At 43.2% G+C, this 20,425-nt stretch overlaps 1 protein-coding gene across 2 annotated transcripts in view; it reads left to right on the top strand.

Moving 5' to 3' along the window:
• The window catches only part of CDH20 (cadherin 20), a 162,873-nt gene that overhangs the window by 100,003 nt on the left and 42,445 nt on the right, over nt 1-20,425 (top strand). For both annotated transcript variants that reach the window (XM_081014751.1, XM_081014752.1), the window contains exon 2: nt 12,163-12,539. In XM_081014751.1, the coding sequence (XP_080870877.1) occupies nt 12,285-12,539 (255 nt within the window). In that variant the 5' untranslated portion in view covers nt 12,163-12,284. The remainder of the gene's footprint in view (nt 1-12,162; nt 12,540-20,425) is intronic.

Below are 20,425 nucleotides of genomic sequence, written 5' to 3'. Positions count from 1 at the left end.
GGAGTCACAGGCGGGTGGCCGTTGCCCAGGAGGGGCCAGCCTGGTAGTGCAGTTGGCTCTGGCTGGCTTCAAGAGCTGCTCGCTGCTCGCTGCTTTGGCGCAGGGAAAACAGCAGGCGCCACTGCAGCGAGCAGCTCTTGAAGCCAGCCAGAGCCAACTGCGCTAACAGGCTGCTGAGGCTGCTGCTGCCAAGTTTCCTGGGACAGATTTGCAAATCTGGGGACATTTCGGGGATGGAATTTGTCCGGGGACAGATTGCAAATCCGGGGACTGTCCCTGGGAACCGGGGACATCTGGTAACCCTGCTTTAGCAACTGTGAAATTGTGAGGGAAGATGCAGCAATGACTTCTTCTGTCACACTCAGACACCCCATTGTAAACTCTGCCCACATTTCCTTCCTGCTGGCCTGGGTGGAGAGGCAGGCAGCCAATGGTGGGAGAGGTTCCTGCTGCATCATTCCTTGCAGGTATATGATTCACTGGGTTGCCACATGTAAACCCATGTAGCCCAAAGTTCAAGATGTTGTGTTGTATTCCGTTGGACTGGTTTTTCTGGGCATTAATGTAAGGTAACCAAAAGTAATATAAATTTCACAAAAGCATTCAGGCTCATGTAATGAAGTCTTTATTACTTCTCTGAGTGTCAGGCATATAACCATCCCAATATCGAATAACAAGCCCAGGTTAAGAACAGTTGCAGCCAATGACATGGTGCCCTCTGATGTTGCTGGACTACAACTCCTATCATCCCTGACTATTAGCCATGCTGGCTGGGACTGACAGGAGTTGTAGTCCAACAAGATCTGGAGAGCATCATGTTGCCTACCCCAGCCTAGACTGCATGTGCACCAATCCTAATCATGGCTCATCAGGCAAGTGGTGAAGACAATTTTTTTAAAATCTTGCCTGGTGTTTGGACTTGAGTTCTTCCCTTCTGCTGTTTAGTTCTGTTCAACTGGTTGCTTTTTTATGCTTTCTGCTCTTGTCATGTAACTGGGCAATTAATAATAGATACTGCTCTGTTTTTAAATGTAAGCTACCTTCAGGCCCCCTTTTTAGGTCAGAAAGGCAAGATGTAAATGGTGAACAATAACCAGGTTCTTTCATAACCATCCTTCATAAAGCCACTTGAAACCATGACTTCAAGTTCTGCTAGTGTCACTGCACAGAATGAAAATCTAAAACATAGTCAATGCCAATGCAGAAAGGGAGGGAGGCATTCTCAGAGGGAGGGAAGGAGATGAAGCAAACATCCTCACCTCTGGTCCTTGATTTGCAAAGCATGATCTCCAGGAAGAAATAGTGTTGCTCTGCTGCAGGAAAACCAGAATTCTGGTTCAGCCTTTCAAATAAGTCTACAAGGCTACTAACCTCCTTACACACATTTACCTGTCTTAGTTAAGTGCAGTACATTAACAACCAGCAACGAAAAGCAAACCAGTTGACAAAACAAATCCTGCCTGGAAACTGATTGTTTGTTTGTTTTATTTCATAAAATTTACACACTACATGGTTGTAAAAAGTATCAAATATGTTTGCACAAGATAAAACAGAATCTAGGAAAAATTTGCAGCCATACTGCAAAACATAATAAAAGTTACAATACCAAAACAGATTAGAATTACCTCAACTTTCTAAGCATCTGGGTAGGCTGGTCTAAACAGGAGTGTTTTTAGCAGGCACTGAAAAGAGTGCAGTGAAGGCACCTGCTTGGTCTCAATAGGCAGGGAGTTCCGAAGTGCAGGTGCTGCCACACAGAACGATCAAGTTCTTACAAATGCAGAACAGGTATTTTGTGGCACCTGTAGTAGTGCCAATTCCGTTGATTGAATTGGTTGAGTGGGCACATGTGGAGTAAGGCAATCTCATAGGTAAACTGGTCCCAGCCTCCCCTAACCTGGTGCCCTTCGGATGTTGTTGGACAATTTCTCATTGTCCGTGACTGTTAACGATCCCTGGCTGGGGCTGGTGGGAATTGTAGTTAAAACTTTTGGTGCATTGTAGTGTGGTATAAAAAGCAGAGACATCACCTTGCCAACAAAGGCCCGTGTAGTTAAAGCTATGGTTTTCCCAGTAGTGATGTATGGAAGTGAGAGCTGGACCATAAAGAAGGCTGATCGCCAAAGAATTGATGCTTTTGAATTATGGTGCTGGAGGAGACTCTTAAGAGTCCCATGGACTGCAAGAAGATCAAACGTATCCATTCTTAAGGAAATCAGCCCTGAGTGCTCACTGGAAGGACAGATCCTGAAGCTGAGGCTCCAATACTTTGGCCACTTCATGAGAAGAGAAGACTCCCTGGAAAAGACCCTGATGTTGGGAAAGATGGAGGGCACAAGGAGAAGGGGACGACAGAGGACGAGATGGTTGGACAGTGTTCTTGAAGCTACCAGCATGAGTTTGACCAAACTGCAGGAGCTAGTGAAGACAGGAGTGCCTGGAGTGCTCTGGTCCACGGGGTCACAAAGAGTCGGACAAGACTAAACGACTAAACAACAAGAAGTGTGGTATATATTTCCCATCTAGTGCCCTTTTAGAGAAAGTTTGCAGGAAGATTCTCACCTTATGAAAGTTGCTGGCATGGCTTTGTACAAGTCACCTTTAAGAAGAGAGAAACAATAATCTGCATATGGTCCTGTCAGTATTCCTCTGGGATTTATAGGACAGAGCTTTTCTGTTATTCTGTAAGAGGTGTTCTTCCTCACTCCCCCCACCCCCATAAAAAAAGAAAAAGAAAGATGAAATGCTTTGAATGTTGAGTGAAATGAGTTGCTGATGTGTCCCAAGAGAGCCTGCTGACTGATCTGTGGTTATAACTTTGTGACACTGGATTGTATTCTGAGTTAATGTTTATGCACCATATGGTGCATTGTCAAGTTTCATTGTATTTTTCCAGGATCTTAATATATATATAAAAAAAGTTAAAAACCTAAAACCCAGTCTCTTTCAATAATGAAAACAAATGCCCCAGGACACATTTTTTAAAAAGAAACTCACACAAATGTACAGCATCCATCCAGCCAAGACATTTAGAAGAAGAGAAGAGTTTTGGATTTCATATCCCGCTTTATCACTACCCTAAGGAGTCTCAAAGTGGCTAACAATCTCCTTGTCCTTCCTCCCCCACAACAAACACTCTGTGAGGTGAGTGGGGCTGAGAGACTTCAGAGAAGTGTGACTGGCCCAAGGTCACCCAGCAGCTGCATTTGGAGGAGCAGGGAATCAAACCCAGTTCACCAGATTACGAGACTACCGCTCTTAACCATTACACCACACTGGCTCCCGTATCCGATGATATGAGAACACCAGGCAGCAAGAGCAGTTGGCATGGGTGGGGTGAAGGTGCTTGCCTGACCTCCAAGCAGGTGAGTCGCTGCTGCTTACCAAGAGGAGTGAGGCAGTGGGGAGGGGCTGTCCAAGCAAGGACACTGACAGGAGAATTTCTGCCGCACTGACCTTTCCTTCCCAGTAACCAGCAGCGACCCACCTGCCAGGAGGTCAGGTAAGTGCCTCTGCCCTACTGTGCCATCCGTAATTGCCTGGTAGTTGCTTTTGATGTGAGAAGGGCGAACACCACCTCTTCTTGGCCAGTTTCCATCTGCCAAATCTTGTCCCGCTTGTCCTGCCGCTTTCCCTGGGGAAACTTTCTGTTTATCGTTTAATTGGAGGGAAAGTCAATCGGTTTTTTTCTGCAGATTGATGTTTGCTCTGATTCAGTGGTAAACAGCAAGTGGCAGGGCAAATGAAAACCACTTGGACCCACTGCCTAGAAAGAAAGCACAGGACAAGCAGGAAACCTCTCTGACCTGCGCTTTCTATGCATTGGAGTGTGTACGAGCCCTTAGTTAAGATAAGAGTTCTGAGCAATTATGCACAGGATTGCAGTCAGTTCAGTGGGACTTTCATGTTAGCATGAAAGCTTCCTTTATTCATGAATCATCTTCTTCTTTGGCGATCACTCGTAGCCAAGTACGATTGTCTTCTATAAACATGGTTTTAACAATGAGTCTGTGAGTCATTGTTGGATTCACACGTCCTTCCACAGTGGGGACATAGGTTTCTGGGCAGGAGTTGATCATGGTGAGGGTTTGCCAAGCATGCCTTCCTCTTAGCACATGTCTCCCTTTCGTCCTGTTTGAGGATCTTCAAAACCCATGACACATTTCATAAAGGCTGTTCTCCAAGTGGAGCGCTCACTCCAAGTGGAGTGTTTCCCAGTTGTCAGTGTTTATACTACATTTTTTTAGATTTGCCTTGAGAGAATCTTTGAACCTCTTTTGTTGACCACCAACGTTACGCTTACCATTTTTAAGTTCGGAATAGAGTAGTTGCTTTGGAAGATGATAATCAGGCATCTGAACAACATGACCAGTCCAACAAAATTGATGCTAAAGAATCATTGCTTCAACACTGGTGATCTTTGCTTCTTCCAGTACACTGATATTACTTCTCCTGTCTTCCCAAGTCATGTGTAATTTTTTTCAGAGATACCGTTGATGGAATCTTTCAAGGAATTGGAGATGACAAGTACTGTAAGATATATCTGGCAAAACTTCCCCAGCCCCCAATTTTCCAACAGCTACTGGTGAGCTCATTTTCGCAAACCGAACCTAGAAAGTGGCACTGATCTGTGAATTTACCTGGAATTTGGTGTGAGGAGTACCAGCTTTTCCTATGGCATAGCACAGTGACATAAGGCAGTGTATACAAACGCCTTATTCTTCTGGATGAGACATAATAACACTTTCAGAACCATCCTGATTGGATGGATTGGACTGGTGACATTCAAAAGCATGGAACATTGCAATTGATTCCTTTACCCATCCAGAGCTCTTGGGGGGGCTGCTTCCAGGTTAGAATTACAGGACAATGGTGCGAGCATTGAAGAGTAAGTAGGACAACTGCAGAAGTAAGGAAAGCATGAAAATTAAGCCCTTTAATGAAGAAAAGTACTTACCCCCTGCTCTCAGTTTTAAATATCACAACAAATTAAAAGGCAAAATAAACAGCTCACTTGAAGCATACTCTGCACTCTGCTTTAATTTCTTCCTACTGTGTTCATTACCAAGCTGTTTGCTTTCTTTAAGGCAGGATAAGGATGGGAGAGGAAAGTCTTTTTAAAAGAAGTCATTACACACGGAAGTCAATCTCCACTAATGTATTCCTGCAACAGGGAATGCGCAGCTAGAAACTGCTTGCTATGTAAATATATATAAAAATCAAATCTAAGTATAGATACATACATATGCAATTTTATAAATTTGATTGCATCCCTCTTTCTCCTCCTTGACTCAGCCGAGCACATAACCCCTTCTCCTTCCCTCTTGCTTCTTCTCCCAAAGCCACCCCAAAGCCCATAATGTTCTGCGCACAGATCCAGGGGGAGTATTCAAGTACTGGTAGCAATTGGAGATTCCCTCTCGATACAGTCAGCAGCTTTGGAGGAGCAGCTTTAGGTGGGACTGTTGGGAAGACTGTTTCATCAGGAAGTTTGAACAACTCCTGCTCCATCTTCCCTACCACTGCCACACAACACAGCCCCAACCTGACTGGGCCCTTCTGCAACTGCCATCTGCATTTCTAAAAGCATTCACATTTGTTTGTTTGTTTGTTTGTTTGTTTGTTTGTTTATTCAGTTAGTTAGCTAGCTAGCTAGTACACTGCCCTTCATCCATGGATCTCAAGGCAGTTCACAACACAAACATACAAGATAAAAAACACACAAAGTGCATAATAAAAAATAGAACAAAAACAAACCAACAACTCTGCTCCTCTCCACCCCCTGTATCACTAAAATAGAGCTGAGATAGTTGTAACATTCAAACTTTCCCTAAATATCAAAGTGGTTATTCATATAATTAAAGGATATCCAGCACTTGTGCAACTGGAGACCTCTCTAGATCGAATCACTCTGTGATTGTAAATTGTTTTATACTGTCTTTCATGTTGTGTCTTAGTGTTGCAACCCACCCTGGGTCCTTATGGTGAAGGGCAGGTTCATAGAATCAAAGAACCATAGAATCATACAGTTGGAAGGTGACCACCCCGAGGGTCTTCTGGTCCAACCCCTGCAATGCAGGGATCTAAACTGAAGCATCCATGACAGATGGCCGTCCAACCTCTGCTTAAAAACCTCCAAAGAAGGAGAGTCCACAACCTCCCGAGAGAGACTGTTCCACTGTCAAACAGCTCTGACTGTCATAAAGTTATTCCTGATGTTTAGTCGGAATCTCCTTTCTTGTAACCTGAAGCCATTGGTTTGTGTCCTACCCTCCAGAGCAGAATTGTTGTTGTTGTTGTTGTTGTTGTTGTTGTTGTTGTTGTTGTTGTTATATATGTCATCCTTGTACTGAAAAGACCACAGGGACACTGGTTACTGGGGGCAAAGGAGCATTTAAGGGATGCCCCTCTTTCTTACAGGCAAAAAGGGTCATAGCCCTGCCAAGCTTCTCAACACCTCCCCCCCCAAAAAAACCCTCCAAAGGGATGGTCCAGCTTTGTCCAGTCCCCAATGATAATATCAATACATTTCCAGTGACTAAGTGGCTTCTATACATCTTTTCTGCTATCCTATACAGTTTTCTTTGCCACTCCCCCCCCCCAATGCTTTTTATGTTTGGAGTATTTAACTTTGTGTTCAGCTAAGTCCTTCTCAGAGAAAACCCACTGAAATTAATGAACCTAAGTGAATCGTGTCTGTTAACTTCTATGGGTCTAGTCTAAGGACTACCATAGAATACCACCCACTTTTGCCAGAATGCATGTGTGTTGATGTGGCGGGGGTAGAAAGACTTGGATGTAGAGGTAATTTTGGGGAGTTCTGTTGAAATGCAAGTGCAGGCACTTGGGGGGGGGGGATATATAACCAATGCAACTGTTGGGTTCTGTTGACATTTGAGTGGGGAGTTCCATCACAATCCTATGTATGTCTACTCAGTTGTCATCCCTATAGGGTTCAATGGGACTTGCTCCTAGATATACAGGGTGATTCATAATGAAGTATACTGTATATGTCATTATAAAGCACCCTGTATTTGTATAATGTCAGCCCTAAATATATGAAATGTATGTATTTATTTGAGGAGGATGGGGCTGTGACAAAAAAAAATACACAAGCTGCTTAAAAGAGTATTTGAACTGAAATGATTCTTCCAGTAATGGCACTCCTGATTCCCTCTGGAAATAGCTTTCATACACAGAACTGCACTCAAAATCTCTTGCTTTCCATTGGAGTAATAGTGGTGAAGTCTGCTCTGGGTCTGATGCAACCACACTGGTCACAGCCCCCTAGAACTGCTTCTACCCACCAAGCATTCCCATGAGGGTGGCAGGACTGAGAGACAGGATATCAACAGTACAGCTGAGCAAAATTACTCCAGTTACGTATTGCACCAAAAAATTACTGCAAAAAATAAATAAATGAATATGCCTTTCCCCCCCATACCAAATAAGGCATGGATTATCATTAATGGTTAGATTCAATTCTATATAATGACAGACCTCCCAGTCCAAAAGATATGTGATAATGATCTGCTGAAAATGGGCAAATTGGAAATACTGCAGGAACTGATGCTGCTCATCCCTCACACGTGTTTACACCCTCCCTTAGAAAAGCTCTAATTCATCCTCTACCATACAGCATAAATGCAAAAGAGTGCTTTTATTTTTTTAAAAAAACAACTGATTATAAGAGTGTATGTATTGACCTATAATTGCTTTTTACTACCTAACTAAATGGCTATATTAATCATGCATGCATGCAGAGTGCATCTTACCTTTGCTCTGCTAATTAATCAAAACAACTAAAAATAGTAATAATACTGATGAAGGAGCACGATCCTATATGGCTGTTGGGTACTCTGCATCTAATCCACACCGAAGCACTGAAAGCTTCTCCCCCAAGTTACTGCACCAGTCTGCATTAACATGCAATGGACAAACTACTGGGTGTTTGGCAGGAATAAGCAAATACTACACACACGAGACAGATGATTTTCAAAAGGCTTGTGTAATCCAGTTAATCAAAACCAATGTGTACTTATGCCCTTTCCAATAAGATCTCCTCTTGATGAATGCCAAAAAAAAATTATGCAGTTGTTTTTGTGTGAAGGCAGGTTCTATTTTTAAGGAATCAGTAAGACTTTTTATTAATGTATGGTAAAATGTATATCTTACTGTATTTTAATAGGGCAATCCTATGTATGTTTACTTGGAAGCAAGCCCCACTGTGGGGATTCTCACAGGTAAATGTGCATAGGATTTCAGCCTTAAATCTAGATGACCTCCAGGAAAATTGAAGGCTTACCTCTCCCTACTGAGAAATATTGGTGGTGTTACGTGCTGCTGCTGTTTCTATGGCGCTTTTCGGTGGATTGGCCTTGTCAGCAACTAGATTTCATGGGGAGCAACTTTGTTAATGGACTTGAACATACAGGGCTAAAGCCATAACTCCTGATCCTTGGCTCCCATAATCCAATAATTCCCTTATGGCAAAGCCCATCCCCACCGTTGCCACCCTTTCACATCCTTCCCCAATCTCTAGAATGGCAGAACAGCTGCTGCTGGGAAAGCTGTCATGGGGGCTAGGTTTTATGCTATATTTATCCTATTTAGTAAAATGCATTTATTTTCTTTGTTTTACAAAGAAAAATTAGTAAAGTGTTAATCCCTGTTTCCACAATATTCCAAGTTTATACTGTAAAGGTAAAGGATCCCTGACAGTTAAGTCCAGTCGCAGATGACTCTGGGGTTGTGGCACTCATCTCGCTTTACAGGCCGAGGGAGTTGGTGTACAGCTTCTGGGTCATGTGGCCAGCATGACTAAGCTGCTTTCTGGCAAACCAGAGCAACGCACCGAAATGCCATTTACCTTCCTGCCGGAGCGGTACCTATTTATCTACTTGCACTTTGACATGCTTTCGACCTGCTAGGTTGGCAGGAGCTGGGACCGAACAATGGGAGCTCACCCCATCGTGGGGATTTGAACCACCGACCTTCCGCAAATAGCAGGACTGGCTGGATGCCGAGGAGTGGTGGGAGGCACCAGTTGGGGGACCCCCAGGGAACCCCCAAGGGAAGAAGGCTCACAGTCAGGGGATTGGTGGTGGGACAACAATGAGTGGTCAGAGGAAGCAGACTGGGAGATGTCAGAAGCTGGCAGCTGCTGTTTAGGATGCCAGCCAACAGTCATGCCCTTATCCTGGATACTCCATTTCATTCCCCCTCTCCCCTACTTTTCCATCTTTTCCCACAACAGGTATTTAGCATTCCATACCCACAAAGCATGCTCAGTCCTCACTGTGTGTGTGTATCTTTTAAAAACCTTGCTGATTCGTTCCTCTTGTGCATGGATGGTGCTGTTCTGGCTGCATAAGGATTCATGCACAGAGAATGAGATAAATTAGTAGATAAGACTGGTTTATACTGTTCATGAATGGAAAGCCTGTAGAGGAATTATATGCCCAGAATGCCTTGGAAAAATGGATTTCCATTAAAAAAAATCCCTCAGCCACAACAATTTGCCCTTGCTCAGTACTACAATAGAAGAATCTGGTCATGCTAAAACTCAGTTGTTTCACAATTAACTTTACTGGCATGAGCAAACTGTTTCCAGTGAGAATGGGTTTAATGCTTGATCATTTGTTTTCTTTATTATGCTAAGCTTTGCTGACGATCACAGATGTTCAGTAAACAAGACTGCTTGCAAGATGACTTTAAGCAGAACCTCTGGTGACTCATATTCAAAGATCATTTTGCCATGGGGATCAGTAGAAGGGTTGATTGCAAACCTTTGAACAAGTGTCTGTTGGGAACACAAAGAGAACAGTCCGGGCCCATCAAAGCTGATGGAAGTTTTGACATAGATTTCCACAGGAGATGAAATACAGCAGCCTATATATCCATAGCTGTATCAGTATCATCATACTTAAGAATTTTGATAGTGCTGTCAGTAAGGGAATCTGTGAAACTCACTGACTCACATCGCTGACAGGAATATCAAAATTCTTAAGGCGCTTTCACAACAGATAGAAAGCTGAAACTTCATGCACGCATGGCTCAACATACCTTGCTTACTCAAGAAGTCTGTAGATTGGACATTTCTACCTTTCTCTCTCAAAATCCAGGACACAAATTCTGCCGCATGCCACCACACAGAACTCTCACCCTGAGTCACAGACAGAATGTTGTATTGTAAGATCTTCATCAATCACCCATGAAGCAGGAGAGGAGAAGAATTCCAGGTGGCATCCAGGAATGCAAGCTAGTTGTTCCAGAATTACTTTCCTTCACAAAACAAATTCAGCCATGCTCAATATTGTTTGCAATCAACTCCTCTTGAGACATTGGACTTGGCTGTCACTTGAGGAGACAAGGCAACATCTGGACTCCCTGTGTGTCTCTCTCCTGACACCTAATAGCTTATAGAAGCTGTCAGAGAACCCTACATGGAATGCTGTGGTAAAAAGCAGTATAATGCCTAGGGACAATAGGATGAGTGACGAGCATATGCACTTGAGTATGATCGGGGATTTGTGAGAGAAAATATACTAACTTTATTGTCCAACTAGCCTACAGACCTTTCCAGTTCAGCATTAAACAACAGCTGGCCAGATAGGTGCTTCTGGGTGCACACAAACAAAACATGTCCCCTCTACTACCTTCACATTAGCATTGAGTGCACCCTCAAGATTCATAGCTCCTGCTGTAGATACCAATCTGTTTTTGAAAGGATGAGTTGTGTGTCTGGGAGGTGAGGGAAATGGATACAGAGAGGCTGTGGGGAGCAGCTTAGATCTGTGGATGTTCATAAGTTTCTACTAATATTTATATATTTTTTGCACATCATAATCATTTCATAATAGCCCTTGCTTCTGTTATGAGTTTGATGAGCCTGGCTGCATCACCTGCTGCGTATGTGGGGTATTCGGGGTTTTTTTTAATTCTAAAAAAAATCATCATCTCTAGATAAAAACATTAAGCGGTCTGTCAAAACAGCAACCTAATTTCACAACGGAGACTAGAGTGAAATCGTAATAGACTTTAAATGCTTTTTTAAAAAAAAGATCAATATTAGGCTTTGTAAAGAATTCACTTGCCCTCAGAGGACACAAAAGGCCCTCCCCTCCCGAAAATGAACATCTGAAACACACAGAGGATGTTTGCTAACTGCACTGACAAGAGTAGCGAAGTGCAGTGCCACCTCATTAAACTTAGCAAAACAGGGGAAGAAAAGACTGCTACAAAACATGGCCTGAGTGAGGTCACCAGCTAATCTAACTTCATGACAACAAAAGATCTTTGACTGATGAGAAAGTCTCCTCTGATGGAGGTCAACATTCCTTGGTCTAAATGAGTCTTTCAGGCTCAAGGTGGAAGGGGGGGGGAAAGTTGTTCGCTTGACTCACTGAGGCATATGCTACGGTAGCATGTGGCTATCAGCATCCTGAGACTTTTTGTGACAGATATAATGATTAACTGGCTATTCAGAATTCTAGAAATGTCACATTAGCTGCGGTGGCCAACTCCTCAGAGAGCAGGCAGCAGAGTGTGAAGCCTGGCTTGAAGCAGAGGAAGGTTGGGTGCTAAAAGAATAAAGTGAGAAATAATTTGCAGCTGCTAAAATTGAATCAAAGCATTGCAGTGTGTCTGTAATATTTGTGTGCATGCATATACATGTGAGGTGACATGCAGAATTTTGCAGAAGGATGCCGGTGGGAGGAAGAAAGAGAGTCAAATCGGTACCTATTATAACTTTTATGAAGTGAATCCTCCTTCGAAATACTGCCGGTGCTGTCTGGTCATAAATATTTCTCTCGAAAATGTTCTGTTCGCTCAAGCCAATCAATTATATAGTGAGATCTGGCACCTACCTTAGCATACCGCCAGAGTCTTCCTTTCTAGCTAATCAAATATTACCTTCATTTGGGAGTGTAGTATGCATGCTATAAGCAAAGAGCGTTCTCTTTTTTTGGAAGAGGATTAACTTGTTATCACAGTTTTATGAGAGGGATTAAATACTGCATGAAACATATTTCTTTCTCCACCCCCACCCCCACCCCCACCCCTTTTTTTTTAAAAAAAGAAAAGAAATAAAGTATGCTCTCAAAACTCCTTGATGGAAACTTGAACAGTAGGATTGGTGTTTGTTTTCTTACTTCACAGGAAACTACTGTCCTTAACGTGGCTGGCTTCATAGCACTGAAAGACTGCGCTTGGGAGTTTCAGAGGCCTTTCTCTTGGATGCTTTAAAGGACCCGGCTCCAACTTTCGGAAACAACCCTGGTATGGCAACGCGAACTTCATGTAAAATGGACAGAGCGAGGAAGTGGCTCGGACTCAGTATATCTTTAAGTTGTTGCTTAATGATGAACCTCGTTACGGCTGTGTTATCTGGGAGCAGCAGACCACCCAGCAAAGGCCAAGAAGGCAGCCTCTCGGACAACTTGCTTCTGCATCTGCGAATGAAGAGGAGCTGGGTGTGGAACCAATTCTTCGTTTTGGAAGAATACACTGGAACGGATCCTTTGTATGTGGGAAAGGTAAGTGGCATGCGGGGGGATCAAGGTATCGCTATATTAAACAAAAATGTGTATGTAATACATTATTATTATTATTATTATTATTATTATTATTATTATTATTATAGCACCATCACTATTATTAGTAGTAGCTGCACCCCGCGCATCTGACTGGGTTGCCCCAGCCACTCTGGGTGGCTTCCAACATATATAAAAACATAATGAAACATTGCACGTTAAAAGGCTGCCCTATACCTTCAAATGTCTCCTAAAGGTGTCATCTCCTTGACATCTGATGGGATGGTGTTCCATAGGGTGGGTGCCACTACCGAGAAGGCTCTGTGCCTGGTTCCCTGTACCTTCACTTCTCGCAGTGAGGGAACCACCAGAAGCCTCTCGGAGTTAGATCTCAGTGTCTAGGCTAAATGTTGAGTGTGGAAATGCTCCTTCAGGTATTATCCCTGCTTCCTTTCAGGCATATACGTGTATAGACACACACACACACACACAGAGGGCTGTGCCTGTTAAGATTCCTGCTCCGTGTTTTCAGTCATGAGATTGTTGTCTATCACATGATGGTGTATGTTTCCATTCCATAGTGTGGGAAGTCATGGAGACAGGATACTCAGCAGCCTTACCTACAGCCTCACCTGCTAGCAGACCACCCAACTCTCATCAAATCCCAAACCAATATCCTGTTGGACCAGGGATAGGGAACATTTTTGTTTCATACCCTATGGGCCAACTTTGACAGGCGGGCAAAACAACACACATGTCAATCACATCACATCATTGTCTCATTGCCCTGCCCAACTCCCATCAGAGGCTGAAAAGGGGAAGGGTTGCATAGCCTGCCCTGCACTCACCCTTACAACCTTTGGCAACCCTCCCCCTGCTTTTCCTTTCCACCTTCGATGTCAGGCGTACAAAGGAGTGTGAACTCCACCTACCTCCCCAACCCTTCCCCAACGTTTCAAGTGCCCCCTAGACCTCCTCAGCCTCCAAGATCATGTAGATCTTGCCAAGTCTCCCACCTGCTCCTAGTAGATTTTGCCAAAAACCAAACAAACCCACCCACACCACTTCCTTTAGACCTACATATGAGGTGGAGATGGGTGGCAGCCGGCAGCCCAGGTGAGACAGTTGCAACAGGCCAAGGCAGCTCTCCCTCCACATTCCCCCTTCTGCTGAGGCTGAAACACTGTCGTTGGTGAGGTGGGCAGTGGTGACGGCAGTGGCAGAGCAGGATGCTTGCTGAGGAGCTGCCCTGTGGCTCACCTGGGCTGCTTGCCACTGCAGCCCTCCATTGCTGCTGTGATGGTGCAGCTGTAGTCTGCAGTGCCAAACTGCTGCCTTAGGAAAATATATAATAGGACATACATACACACACACACACACACACACACACACACACACTTCTCCTGAGGATCTTCCAATCTAAATTTTGATTGCTGGAACTGACGAGGGTAAAAGGATGGGTATGCACAAATGCACTTAGCTTTGGTTCTGGGGTAGGACTAAGAGGCTAAGCCAAAGTCTCCACCCAAGAGGTGGTTTTTGAGGTGGAATTTGGAAGAAGAGGAGATCTGGCACCACACAGGTTTTCCAGGCTGTTCTCCTTCAGGCGGTGTATCGGTGGACACCTAATTTATTTCAGTTCCTAAGAGCTTCCGACGGGTGTCACCTTGAGCTGTGAATAATGTCTGTTTTGAAAGGCTATCGATGATTTGCCTTTTTCCAAAAGATCAGCACTAACAATTATCTGGTGTAATTGATGTCACCCTTAGAAACTCTCTGGCAGTCTTTATAGGAAGAGCTCCGGGTTCAGAACATAGGCAGGTTATATTGATACAGAAGGGATTGGTTTAGGAGAGGGAGGGAGGGAGGCAGGGAGGAAAAAAGAAGTTGCAACAGCACAAGTGGGCATGTTATATTAAATGTGCAGTTGCAACAGAAGACAACATATTTTGGGATAGCTCATCACTGTCCTCATGTCACTGCAGTTTGCATTTCCCTGCCCTTTAGCAGGGGCAGGCAACCATATACAGCAGAAGTGGGGAAACTCATAATGTATTGACATCCCAATTTGGGCAAGTTGTCCTAGATCAGGGATGTTATGCTGTATTGTGTTTTTACTGTAATTATACAGTTAATGCTGAATTGTGTTTTTAATATTCGGTTGGAAGCCACCCAGAGTGGCTGGGGAAACCCAGCCAGATGGGCAGGCTATAAATAATAAATAATTATTATATTATTATTACGTCCAACCGGTCAATTGTGATGTGTCTGTGGTCGATCATGGTCAAGTGCGGGATCCTCCTCTCCAACTTTGGCTCATCCTCCTCCCCCCCAAAAACTCAACATCTTTGGTGAAGCCTCCTCCCAAAAAAATTCAACAACTCTGGTCAATCCAACGGATATATCACTGCCAGTTTATTTATAGCAGGAGTAGATCGCAGTCTCTTGGAAGTTGAACGTGCCTGCCCTAGATGTTACAGAGCATGCAGGCATGAATAGCTTCCACATGGAGCAGAACAGGAGAAGAGAGTGCCCCCCCACAAAGAGCCCCACCCCCTGACATTGCACTTGCTGAATAGCCCCCCGCCCATGGATTCAGTAGGTAGGTACTGTTGGAGATGCAGAAGAGAAGCTCATTCTGTGGTTCAAGGGTTAATTTGGTTAATGTTGAAGTCAACTAGCCAAGAGGGGGACTATTGCAGGTGTGGCTTAGCAGCCAAGCAGGGCCAGATGATATTCACCAAGGTAAATATCCTGATTGGCTGTGTAGGGATTGGCTGAGGGAACTTTGCCCCTGTATTTTTGGTTGAATGTACAATGCCTAATGTAAGAAAGTAAAAACCTCTCTGTTCATTTCTTTTTCAACTATACACTGTTTTTGTTCAGTTTTCCTTGGTGTTATCAGGGCTTTTCTCTCTGGAATTTGCATTATTTAAGTGACTTTTTTAACAGGTACAGCATGAATTTCTGCAAATAGGAAAGCTTATAATGCCTGAAAAGGGCTTTTGGCAGTGAGTGTCTCCTTAGAATGACTTCTTCATGCCTATAACTCAAGCTTTCACCTTTTTGTTCTTGTTTTCCATCTGCGATGGCTCTTTTGATTCAAGTTGGCTTGAGTCTGGATGTCATAGATTAAGTTCCAACTTAGAACAGCAGTATAAACACACTCAAAATGTAATTTCAGTGGCACATTATATAAAAACAGGCAGTGGGGGGAATTCTCAAATGGCTAGCAGGCAGCGAAAAATAAACGCAATATGCGATAGCCTGAATCACTCGTCTGCCTTTGTCTTTCGTGAATGTCTGCATTCTTATGACAGTAAAAGTAAAGTCAGTTATATTACTTACAATATTGCTTTTCTTGGCTACATGCAAAGTTGAGAATAATTTTCCACCTTAACTTTGTTTGAGATCTGGAGAAAATACACTTAACTGTATTTCCTATATTACTTAGAAGATGTTTTGGTCAAAGGAAAGCCAGGGTATGCATTTGGGGTTTTTTTTGCCAGACAGCTTCAATTTGTACTTTCTTGACATCAAAGTCTACCAGCTTCCATTCTTGTCTTGTAGAACACTGGCAAGCTTAATGACTTTTTCCCATCATTCTATTCTTATAACAACTATGCCCCTAGAACCTACATCGTTAGTCGTCCTTTCTTGTTTGACGTTTGCCAGAACAATAATCTAATAAACATTGCACTCTTATTATCTGCACATCCTGGGATCAGAATATGAACTAAAATGATAGTTTTTCTATTTATATACTATCAGTATGCAAGGGATGAGATACAAAGAGCTACTTTAAGCATGGGCTTGGGTCTGGGAAAGCCAAGTGGGATTTGCCTATGTGGAATTGGTTTTTTGGAGCCTGCAAAATCATTCAGACTGGAAGTCATCCTTTACTGGTGCCGCCCCCAAAGAAAAATTATATTTAGTGAAGTTATGTGAGGATATACCAGAATGCTTTTCTTGTTCTCCACCCGGAGAACTGTGTGTCTTTGTACATGAGAGAGAGAACTCTATGCACCCTCTGAGAACTCCCAAAGTTCCTCAGTGATATGCTTTGCATGCATAATATATTGGAGTTGCCATAGCTCAATGACATTACATAAGACCCCAGTTTCAATCTTGGCTCCTCCACTTACAAGGATTTCAGGTTGCATGGCTGGGGGGGGGGTGGGAATTAGATGAGCTGATGGCCTCACTCAGTACAGTGGCTTCATACTTACACATCAATCCCAAGTCCCAACCTTAGTGACTCCAATTAAAAGTAATTCAGGTGGCAGAAGAAAGAGCCCTCTCTGAACTTGCAAAACTCTTAATTTATCTTTTTTTAAAACAAAAATGATATTTATTAAAGTTTCAAAGAAAAAATTACATAGATAAAAAGAAAAGAAAAAAAGAAAGAAAGAAAAAAGAAAAAATACAAAATACAGAAAAAAGATAAAAAAACACTTAAAAACAAATCAATCTTTCCATGCCTTACATTTCATTTCCTTGCTTCCCTGACCTCCTCTCACCTCCCTTTTTTGTATTCCAGTTCAATTGGTTAATTCAGCAATTCCTTTCCCTCTTTGTTTTTGTCTTAATCCTTTAATTTAATATATTATAACTTTGGATTCTCACCTGTTAACAATCCATTTTTACATACACCTTTATAACATTGCTGCTAAAACCACTTAACTTCATTCTGACATCATTCTAACATTCATTAATTTTGCAATATTTCTGTAAATAGTCTTTAAATTTCTTCCAATCTTCTTCCACCGACTCTTCTTCCTGGTCTCGGATTCTGCCAGTCATTTCCGCCAGCTCCATATAGTCCATCACCTTCATCTGCCATTCTTCCAGAGTGGGTAAATCTTGTGTCTTCCAGTACTTTGCAATAAGTATTCTTGCTGCTGTTGTGGCATACATAAAGAAAGTTCTGTCCTTCTTTGGCACCAATTGGCCGACCATGCCCAGGAGAAGCAAAACTCTTAATTTATCTGGATGCATTCAGTAGTGTCAATGGCTGGCTTGGTTAAAATGAACATACTGTGCTTTTAAAGTTTCTCAGTACAAGAAGGCAAATCTGATCATATTTCTTAATGCATCGTATGCTCTCCTCAGATTACTTCCCAAGTGGTCTCATTGATTTTAAATTCTGTTCTGGGGCAGATCAGCAGTGTCTATTTGCTTTAGTTATTAAGATGCAGCATCTAAACCTTCTAAACTACTATATATGTATAGTTCAAGTATTTTCTAGGGTGTGTTTGTGTGGTGTGTCATACTGACTTTTAAAAAATCCACAGGTGGACTCTACTATGGAATCAGAATTGCTCTAACAAGCAATTTTGTAGATAAGCATGCATGAATTTATTTTTTGCAAACATAGCTTTTCTTGCCATTTTGTAGCAATACCTGTGCATGCAAATAAAGAGCGTTTGCTAATACTGGTAAAGAAGCTCATCCAATTTTTTATTTTGCCAGCATTTTCATTCAGCACTAAAGAATTTAACCCTAAAATCTTCAATACTTCTAAAATACAGTTGATACAAAGCTGCTTATCATATATCATACTCAAAAAGCACGTCCACTTTTTGATCAAACACTTTCTTATTGTTTCAGTGCTGCTGTTCAGTGTCCTTCATTGCCTTCGTCTCCTTTGCCTCTCAGCCTTTGGCCTCAATTTACCCACAATGATGCTGGATGTGATGGTGACACACATAATTTTGTCAATAATACCATGAAGTTAAATCTGACATGATACTGTCATAAATACTCATGAAGTCGCGTGGGTTTCCACAGTCAATCATTTTAAACAACAGTTTGGGCAAAGGAGAAGAGGGGAAATGGTACCAAGAAAAATTGCTGGGACATGCAGGTTCCAGGGTGCCTTGGTGCCCTTTCTAAATTCTGAAGCACCCTGGAAAATGGACCATGGATTCATGGCCCAAGGATGCTGCAATTTCAGTTTCAGATGACAGGAAGTAATGAAGCTCTCCCGGTCACTGCTGGTGATGCCTGCCACATTTGTGGCAAAGAGAACAGATAGCTGTGATGTGAGAGAGTTATGGCAACAGCGTGCGCTTATTAGGAGCCAAGCCTGAACTTTCTTGAAGTTTGAGCTTAACCTAATTAGTACAGGGACAAATTCACAAGTTCACCATTGCAAGCTCTCCAGTTCCACGCTGCAAAGTCATCGCTAATTGTAAGGCACTGTATCCTACACACAGGGCAGTTTGTATTCTAATGCATCTTGTGTGGCTATATAGCACCACAGATTCACAACCTGTGTCTATGCTACCGGCTAATTTACTGCAGTTTAGTTTGCTGGTTCAAAATGGGATGAATTTGCAATGAGGAGATAAACAACTGTGAGCACAGCTCTCCCTGGCTGTAATTTCCAGCACCCTTTGTAATATGTTTTGCAGTAGTTTTAGTGGACCAGGATGTAGGGTAGCGTATTTAGGCACTTGGAAAAAACCAGTCCTGTCTCATCTCTGTTAATAATAATGCCATTCTCCCATCCCCATAGTCATGTTTATGGCACTTCCAAGGGCGCAGGAGCACACTTGATAGTTACAACTGAAGGAGAGAAAGAGAGGGAGAAAGACAAAGCTTGCGCATTTCTCCCTTGAGTTTCATTCAGGGTCGTCTTACCCATAGAGCCTAGTGGCGCAGGGCACCAGGGCGCCAAGTTCTGGAGGGCACCGGGGAAGAGGCGGAGGCTGGACGCAGTGCCTCCCGGCATCAGCTCGCCGCCCTCGCACACCTCCGCCGTGCCACACCAAAGCAGCACCGCGCCTGGAGCCTCCACCTGCCATGGCCACCATGGCACAAAGCAGCCAACCTCTGCCTCTTCCCCGCTGGAGGAGCCGTCTTCCAGCCGCTGCCCGCCTCCTCCAGCCCCGCAAAGCTGGGCACGTTGCCAGCAGCGCTGTCCTCCCTAAAGAAAGTCAGCAATTCTGGAAGGGGGGGGACGCCGGAGGGATCTTCGCACCACAGCGCCGGATATGCTTAAGATGGCCCTGGTTTCATTTTATCAAAATATTTCTTAATATAATAATTGCCTTGATGAATGAGAATTGAGCCCATCTAATCTACTATTTTGTCTCCAACAGCAATGATACAGCACTCCTAAGCAAGACATGGTGGCCTTTCCCTTTTGTTAGCCCTAGGATCTAGTATTCAGATGTAGACTGCTTCCCACTTGGCATTTTGACTCACGGTTGCTGCCACCAACCCACATCATGCTGGTAATGCTTGGTTCAAAAGATGCATGATGTGACATCATTGCAGTCAATGTTTCCCTCCCCTATTTTCATAGAAGGTAGAGAGGAGTGATTAACATAAACATAAGACATCATCATAAAAACATGGGGGTGGATGTGGTTTGGGGACAGCCATTTTCCTCGCTGTCAGGTCCAAAGCTGCCACGGATTCTGTTATGGAAGAGGATGGCAAATCTAAATCTAGGAATGGAATACAGATCTCCATCTGTGCCTTGCACCTGCTCCTCTTTTTTTACTTGATACTATAGCCCAGATGTTCATGATTAAGATTTGAACTTTAGAGCCAGTTCTGCTTGGCTGAACTTATAGTTTTGAATATATCCGTTGTTTTTCTCCCCCATGAACAAAGCTGTGTACTTACTGATGGCCAAACACAATGCTCAGTGGTTTCATTTGCAGATTAAATTCATACAACAGCAAACATGAAGCATGGTAGAAAGAGAAGTAGCTTGATGGTAAAGCACAGATACTGTGCGCAGAAGATTCTTAGTTTAATATTTCATCTCTGTCTGAAACCTTGGAATGTTGTTGCTAGTTGAGTTAACACAGATCAATGATCTGACACAGTATAAGGCAATTTCCTAATCCACCTTCGATTTTCATATGCAGCAT

Source organism: Podarcis pityusensis, assembly GCF_964106645.2.
Source record: "Podarcis pityusensis genome assembly, chromosome: 7".
NCBI classification, from domain to species: domain Eukaryota; kingdom Metazoa; phylum Chordata; class Lepidosauria; order Squamata; family Lacertidae; genus Podarcis; species Podarcis pityusensis.
This window is presented reverse-complemented; position numbering and strand designations above follow the sequence as displayed.